The sequence below is a fragment of the Spinacia oleracea genome, chromosome 6 (assembly GCF_020520425.1).
Source record: "Spinacia oleracea cultivar Varoflay chromosome 6, BTI_SOV_V1, whole genome shotgun sequence".
NCBI classification, from domain to species: domain Eukaryota; kingdom Viridiplantae; phylum Streptophyta; class Magnoliopsida; order Caryophyllales; family Amaranthaceae; genus Spinacia; species Spinacia oleracea.
In genome coordinates this window covers 127,065,054-127,074,082 of record NC_079492.1, presented here as the reverse complement: position 1 = coordinate 127,074,082, position 9,029 = coordinate 127,065,054, and the positions used below count along the sequence as shown (strand labels likewise).

The following is a 9,029-nucleotide window of genomic DNA, read 5'->3' as shown; positions in this document are numbered from 1 at the left end:
TTACGTTGTGATACAAACAAGAGTTCAAGACAAATACAAGATCACCGGGCAGCCAATACCACTGCGTGACCGTGGCCTACTTTGCATCCCACACCCGAGCCGTGGCACTCTTCTTTCGATCCCGTATTAAACTTTAATGAGCTAATTACTAGAGTTTAATAATTAGTATACTTCTTATTATGTCTAGGTATAAATACAAGTAGTAGGGAATACCTAAAACTACTTCGGTCATACGCGGTATTGAATAATTGGGACGTCGCGGCTCTCTTTGTTTTGGTCGTCATTGTTGAGGATTGACGAGAGTTTGTCTCTGGCCATTAGAAACAAAGTGGAGTTAATTTATTTCTTGATTTTGGAAACTAGAGTATGTATCACTTATAGCTTAATTAATTACGAAGTATCTCTTTGGTTTTTCTCTTTAATTTCAATATAGTTATGATTTCTTCATTAGTTTACCTTCCTTGTTTATTTAATATGTGTGAGTAGATTTATAATCTAGGGTTAAGTAAACCCTAGTCATGATTTATGTATGATTTATTATTTTAATTCCCAAATTCATTGTTTAATTGTTCTTGCTTAATTGATTGTATAATTTCCAATACTAGATTAGGGATAATTAGTATTGTTATCATTCCATTGTCTTGATCGTAACGGGAGTTAGGTTTTGACGGATTTGAATATTTCAATTAAGGACATGAATTTCTCCACGGGAGTAGGTAGAAGGGATTGTTAGGAAATTATGGTATTGAGTTTAATGTCTTTAATTTGCATGATTCCACGGGAGTAGGTCTTGATTGCATATTAGGGAAGCCATTGATACTCGGGAGAGGTTTATGGTATTATTTAAGGTTTACCTTTCCTCGTGAACATTTAATTAATTAGTTTGGGGTAGGAATTTATCTTTACATTGATTATGCTAGTGGTGATGCTTAACTCTAGGTGTTTTTAATCCTTGATTTTAGTCTTATTATTGATTACGTTTTTAGTTAGAATTAGTTTAATTATTCATTCTCAATCGTTGTTTGGTTACTCGCTTAGTATTAATTCAAGTCAGTTTAGCTAGTTTTTAATACATTAGTCTCTTGGGATTCGACCCTTACTTGCCCGACTACATAGTTAGGAGGTCTAGTTAGGTTATTTTTGATAGGCACGCGACAGCCTTGTCAGTATAGGTAGATTAGAGACTTTGAACCCCTCGATTACAATCTGTCTAAGCCCACTCACTCCCTTGTTTTGAATACAAACATATGGTTTTAAGTAAACGCAACCCCCCCACATACTCCACAATGTGCCTACCTTTAAATGCTGAGTCCCTAAATTCCCCACCTAATTTAATCCTAAGATCAGCAAACCCATCCTCATACAAGTGTGCCATTTTGCTGAAAATCAGAAAATAAAGCCCAATTTCAATTCACAATACACAACAAAAAAAAAAACAGAAACACGAAACACGAAACGAGGTTGAACACGACACACGAAACCCGAATATATTAACGGACCCGAACACAAACACGTAACACACACACGACAAGAACATGATGGTGACAAAAAATACCTACAATGTTGGATAATAAGGGACAATTTAAAGGCAAGCAAATAACATAAATCCATGATTATTTAACTAATTTCAATGACATCAAACCCAATTACAAATTGTCAATTAATTTATTCATAGAATAACACCCTAATTATATTTTAATCCACCAAATAGCATCAATTTTAACAATTCAATTTTTTAGGGTTCATAATCAACAAAATCAGAAATTTTTAACTAATTAATTACCAAAATCGAGATTAGGGTTATTGTTTAATACCTTAATCGTCAAATCGCAACAAATTACACCACACACTTGGAGTTTTTGGTCCCCCCCTTGTGACGTCCAAGAAGATGCTTTGGTCCCCAATCTTGGCTTCTTCTTGTACTTTGTTGCAGCAAAAGACAGTGATGGAAGAGAGAGATTCGAAATTGGTGGTTGAGGACAAAAGTACAGGGAATAAATGAGGGGAAGGAATTGGAAGATGAAGGGAGATAAAGAGAGCAGTAAATGAGAAGAGAGAGACAGAGAGTGACGAGTGAATTGGAGGGAAATCAATTTTGGGTCGTTGGTTGTGGGCCCCAGTAACGGAACATTTGACAGACGTTAGAAAAAGGTGGTGAAATTTAAAGTTTTGAAGATATAAGGTGGTTTTTTTTTAAAAAAAACATAAAAGGTGGTTATTTTAAAAATGTGAACTTTAAAAGGTGGTTTTATCCAAAAAATCCTAGTTATAAATCACGTAATCAAATTGTATGGGCTTTTTTACCTTTTCACTTTGCTTCAATAATGTGGTTATTATAATATAAACGCATTGAAAATTGTGATTTTAATAATAACCCGGCCTTTTTTGTAATTTGTATCCGAATTGATCTGACTAAACACGAACCCGGCCCGATATAAACCCGACCCGTTATGAACCCGACCCGATATGAACCCGACCCGATTACAATCCAGCTAAACCCGTTAACGAACCGAACCGAATTGACCCAACCCGACTATAATCCGACCCGATTTGACCCGATCCGATATGAACCCGACCCGATATGAACCCGACTCGATTATAACCCGAACCGATTTGAACCTGAACCGATATGAAACCGACTTAACCCGTTTTTTACCAGACCAAATATGACCCGACCCGATATGAAACCGACCCGGCATGAAACCGACCCGATATGAACCCGACCCGGTATGAACCCGACCCGATATGAACCCGCACTACATAACCCGAACCCGAACCGAACCGTTTAATTTTCAACCCGACCCGAACCGAACCGATAGCAAAATGAACCGGTTTCAACCCGAACCGATGAACCCGAACCGAAACCGAACCGATGACCCGATTTGACACCTCTGGCAGCCTAATTAATGATGTTTTGGGTTTCTGGTTGGATGATTTTCAGTGTTTGAGACCTAGCCTAATTCCTATTACGTGGGAGCATATAAACTAGTACCAGAAAAAACATAAGGGGGGCTTCTTTTCCTTTCTCTAAGGAGACGCGGCCGATTTCATTGAACAATGTTTTGCTCTTTGTTTTTGTTATTCATTTTGTTCTTAGCATATTAAAGCAGGCTTTCCTTCCGTTAATTTGATTTCGTACGCCATTTTCAGTACTACATTGTTCGTTGGTTTTTGTTTATTGACGGGGTTTGGTTTTTCGTCTTCTTTGTTCTTAATTGGCTTTTGTTTGGGAACAACAAAGTGACGGCCACATTCAAGTCTCTGAGACAATAATTAATCTACAAGTATTACTTCTTTTACTTTCTTTATTTATTCTCATTTATTAATCATGTGTTCTTCAATATATTATTTTGTTTGTTTAATTAATATGTGTGAGTAAATTTATAATCTAGGGTTAAGTAATCCCTAGCCATGATTGATGTATGATTTATTCTTTTCAACCCTAAATTGATTATTTAATTGTTCTCGCTTAATTGATTGTGCGTATTCCAATACTAGATTAGGGATAATTAGTATTGTTATCATTTCATTGTCTCTATCACAATGAGAGTTGGGTTTTGACGGATTTGAATATTTCAATTAAGGATATGAAATTCTCCACGAGAGTAGGTAGAAGAGATTATTAGGAAGTTAGGGTATTGAGTTTAATGTTTTTAATTTGCATGATTCCCCGAAAGTAGGTCTTGATTGCATATTAGAGAAGCCATTGATACTCGGGAGAGATCTATGGTATTTTATAGAGTTTACCCTTCCTCGTGAACATTTATTTAACTAGTTTGGGGTAGGAATTTATCTTTGCATTGATTATTCTAGCGGCGATACTTAACTCTAGGTGTTTTTAATTCTTGATTTAATTCTTATTATTAATTACGTTCTTAGCTAGAATTAGTTTTATTATCTATTCTCAATCGTTGTTTGGTTACTTACTTAGTATCAATTCAAGTCAGTTTAGCTAGTTTTTAATACATTAGTCTCTTGGGATTCGACCCTTACTTACCCGACTACATAGTTAGGAGGTCTAGTTAGGTTATTTTTGATAGGCACGCAACAGCCTTGTCAGTTATAATATTATTTAATTAAAAAAATAAATAATGTTGATAAAATAATAAGTGAAGTTTGGGAGTTTTACAATGGACAAAAACAAAGGCCAATGTTATTGCTTAGACTTACCATATTTGATAAAAGTTGTAATTTGAGAGTAACGATACTACATGACCTTTCACAACCTTTTTAGGCCACTTAGCTAATGAAACATAATCATTAATTCAACATGTTTCAATCTACTATGACTACATAATTTTCTGAATTTCATTTGTTTATATTGTTTTTATAATTAAAAGGAATTTCGTTTACGTTCATGCAGCCTAATGGACGCATTCCAGGCATGCAAAAGTATTCTGAACGTTCGGAAATAAAGCTTTTTCATGGGTGCTACCTCAAGCAATTGAAAGTCTTAATCCAGAACATTCTTATAATGTTATTTATGCGCGCACATCGATTGGGCGGAAGAGGAATGTGGTTACATGTTTAATTTCTTTACTATAGCATTACAATCTAGATTGTCCGTCATGTAAGGGCGTGATTATTACATTGTTCTATTATTTAAATTTTTTTATATAGAGACGTTGTCTAATTTTTCTTTAGATCATTAACTATGCGGACAATTTTTCTTGCCTATTATTTGTTCTGATTATTTAATTTTAAGTTTTTATATAATGTCAACTCTAATAGTATATGGCTATAGACAAGCTCCACAACTTCGCATCTATTATATTATATATTATATATTATACTAAAACAGACACTAGAAATGACACATGTCACTTCCTGGTGCAAAATTTTCCCGCCAAAAACCCCTTTACTAAAAAAAAGTATCTACTTTATTCTTTTTTATTTTCTTTTCTTTGTATAAATGTTTATAAATAGAAATAATTATAGGATTATTAAATATGACATTATTAGACAATTTTGGTAATATTTAGTCAGATCGCCATATCGATAATAGAAAACATTCTTACTCAATATTTTGTTCATATGAAGCATATCGAATATTTAATTTGGTCAAATCATCATATTAAACATATAAAACATATAATACGTAATAGAATGGAAATTGTATATTGTTATATAATAAAATGAGCACGTTCGAGATTTATTAATTACACAATATATTTAAGAGATAAATATTCAGTTAAAAAAGATGGTCAATTAATAATTTTTAAACAACCGTGCGTGCACGGGACCTAATCTAGTATTATACTAAAACAGACACTAGAAATGACACATGTCACTTCCTGGTGCAAATTTTCCCGCCAAAAACCCCTTTACTAAAAAAAAGTATCTACTTTATTCTTTTTTATTTTCTTTCCTTTGTATAGATGTTTATATATGGAAAAAATTATAGGATTATGGAATATGACATTATTAGACATTTTGGTAATATTTTAGTCAAATCTTCATATCAACAATAGAAAAAAGGTTTACTCAATATTTTGGTCAAATTAGCATATTAGCCATATAAATTTTTTTGGTCAAATCATCATACTTCCTCCGTTCCGGAAATATCGCACCATTTGTTTTTTATACTATTCACACTACGACTTTGACGATTTTTTGTGATTCGTACGTAAGGAATTTTAAGTCATGTAGGGTCATGTTAGATTCGTATCGATATATATTTTTTAAATATTAATTTTTTATAATTTTTACTTGCACACGATTTGAGATATTAAGAGTCAAAGTAATGGTTAGATGAGTAAAAGTCAACCATGGTGCGATATTTCCGGAACGGAGGAAGTATTAAACATGTAAAATATATAATACGTAGTAGGACGGATATTGTATATTATATGATAAAATGAGTAAATTCGAGATTTATTAATTACCCAATAGATTTAAAGGATAAATATTTCAGTTAAATATTTTATAAAAAAAGATAGTCAATAATTTTCAAATATCCGTACATGCACGAGATTCTAATATAGTGTAGAAACTAAAAGCAAGTTCCCTAAAATAAAATAATAAAAAAAATAATAAAAAAAAAAGCAAGTTAACCGGAATAATTTTGCTACAATAATTTCGAACATTCGACAGTTCCTCGTTGTTACTCCGTACTCTGTATGGTAAATAAGAATGATCTAAGAAGAGAAAGAATAATATCGATTAATAAAACCTTTATGGAAAAAGAATGTCAATAAAAAAAAATCAAGTACAAACTAGTTATACCAAACAGCTAATACAAACAACTTCAGCAGCTTATCAATTTTTAGGTGATATTTTAGCAATTTCAGCTACCTGCACAGTTTGACGAGGCAGCTCCAACCACATAGGTGGGGTGAGAAAATTGAATTGTGAAGGACCTCCATAAATTCGCTGAATGATCTTTTGTTCAGTCAAGCTGTAGATACCTATATCGCTTCCTCCTCCGCGTGAAACACCACTACCAAGATAAAATTCGCAACAATCATCTGTAAAATAAATACAATTAGATCTACAACCACGTATATCCGATGTTGCCTCAATAGAGAAGGTAGAATTGAGGCCTACAAAGATAGCCCAATCGCCCACACACTTAACACGTTTGGCTTCACCATTTTCAACATTCAACTCAAATATCTCAAAAGATTTTGTCCAGTAATAATCTTCATTCTCCTTGGCTTCTTCTTCAAGTAGAAACACATCCCTATGTATTACCAAAAGTGAGCTTTCTACTACGACTAGGTATAAATTTACAGAACAATTTGATACAAGACCTTGAGCAAGCAAATCAGCAACGATTCTTGGCTGCCTCTTTGATATCCCACTTCCAAATGCCACAACTTTTCCTATGTTGTCAATTGCATAGAATTCTCCTTTGAAATAACAAACGTCATACACAATGTTGGTGGGAAAATCCACAGTGGGTTCAGTCCACTTGTGTTCCCCAGGTTTCCAAAAAGCCAACTTCCTGGTTCTCTCAAACACCATTGCAACAGAAAAATCATCACAGCATGATGAATTTGCAGATAGGATAAATTTCCAAAAGAAACATAGATAATCATCGTCATCCCATTCTTCGTAAGCTGACTCCATTAAATCCAATGGCACACTTGGTGGCTTGATTACTTTACCAGAGAAAGGGTCGAAAAGGGTGATGTTACGATTCATCCTGCTAACAGAAACCAGCCAACCTTTCGAAGAGAAATACCTCAGGTGATCATCATCTTCCTTATCGTCTAACTGGGGAAGATTGAATTTTCGAAACATTTGTTTAGAGAGACTGTAAAATCTGCGGTGTGGGCTGTTAGGTGGATCAGCAAGCATCAGCCAAGGAAGTTGGGTATTTTTTGATGGGCAGAAATTCACACCCTTCACTGCATATCTCCACTTTGAACAAACCTCTTTAAAAGCTTCAAAATCTTCTAAATTTTCCAGATGCTCAACTGCGATTTTTCTATAAATGTCTTCTGGGATCTCACTCCAATCTGCCATGGTAAACTCCAAATTGATCTAAAAAAACCCAATACAATTACAAGGTCAAAACACGAAGATCAATTGATGAACTCATCTAGGGACTCACTAATACTGCAATCAAATCTTGATGAGCCAAAATAAAATGGAGGCCTAACCTCATAGCCATATATGACGCATGTTAGAAAGATCAAGTCACAATGTTGAATTTTCTACTCCCTTCGTTCCTAAATAAGTGTCACTTATTGGGAACGGCACGGACCTTAATAAAATTGTGAAGTGTGTAAGATGTAATGATTGAGAATGTACGTTTTTGTTTTGGGGAAAGGAAAAAGTAGATAATTATTTATTAATAAAGTACAAATAAAAGTGGATGTAGGGATTGAAAAGTGAAAAAGTGTAGAATATGTAAGTAAAAGTAATCGGGATTTATAGAAAAGTGGAAAAAGTGTATGGAAAAGTGTGAAAAGTGTATGAAAAAGTGGGAAAAGTATATGTTTAAAAATAGAAAAGTGACCCTTATAAGGAAACGCCAAAAATAGAGAAGTGACGCTTATTTAGGAACGGGGGAGTACTTAATTTCTCTAAAATTGATTTCAAACTTAATAAAGGGGGATCAAACCCATGACCTAGCTGATAGCAAGCAGACACTTGACCATCATTGATCTTCTAATTTCAACTTAATGCAAACGAATATTTCTTAAGTCCAAATAACTAGATATTTAATCACATCTCGACCTATTGTAACTATACAACATCAATTATTTCAACATTGCAATACAACCTTGAACCTACTGCACCATCAACTTTGACCGCCGCTTCCATCGCCGTCAACTACATATTTGCTTCCAGGCATTAGTAATTCCTCTGTTCTTATTATTTAGTTTTAAGAACAGTTTGACTTTAACAATATTCTTACACCCTCATTTGATCGGATTTTGTCATTTATGCACAAGATAAAATATAATCACGTTATCTTGTTAAATTCGTCTTCATAAATATTTTCAAAGTATAGACTTTTATAATTTTTAGTAAGAGTAAATAAGAACGGAGGAATTATATTTGAACGAGTTCAAATCCTATCCCCAAAAGCCCCTTATTTCCCCTTAACACTAAAGCTTACCAAGTCGATATAATTTATGGAAATCAATGAAACAAATAGTCCATAGTTTCCAATAGGAAAAATAAGGAATCACAAAAAAAAAAACAAAAAAACCAGCCAATATTTAAAATCAAATCGATATAATTTCAAAATCAATGAAACAAATAGTCCATAGTTCCTAAATCCTAATTATCATAGAAAAATCTAAAGAACTGAGACAGGGAAAAGCAAGCTAAGCTATCATAGAAAAATCTAAAGAACTGAGAGAGAACAGGGAAAAGCAAGCTAAGCTTACCAATCGATGAAGAAACAGAGAAGGTTGCAGCTACGTAAGGTGGATGGTACGGCGGCGCGTGGTAGCCGGCTGGTGGATCTCGTTGGTAATTAATGTACTAGTGTGTGAGGTTTAGGCATTGGACTTTATTTTATTAAATAGGTGATGACGTTCCATATTCCTGTTAGAATTCGGATTATATAC

At 33.8% G+C, this 9,029-nt stretch overlaps 1 protein-coding gene across 1 annotated transcript; it reads right to left on the bottom strand.

Moving 5' to 3' along the window:
* Positions 1-6,138: 6,138 nt before the first annotated feature.
* On the bottom strand, positions 6,139-9,029 carry LOC110794423 (putative F-box protein At5g55150). Its single transcript, XM_056833538.1, has 2 exons — positions 8,847-9,029; positions 6,139-7,488 (listed from the first exon to the last, which is right to left on the bottom strand). The coding sequence occupies exon 2, from the start codon at positions 7,468-7,470 to the stop codon at positions 6,259-6,261; it is 1,212 nt and encodes a 403-aa protein (XP_056689516.1). The 5' UTR covers positions 7,471-7,488; positions 8,847-9,029; the 3' UTR covers positions 6,139-6,258.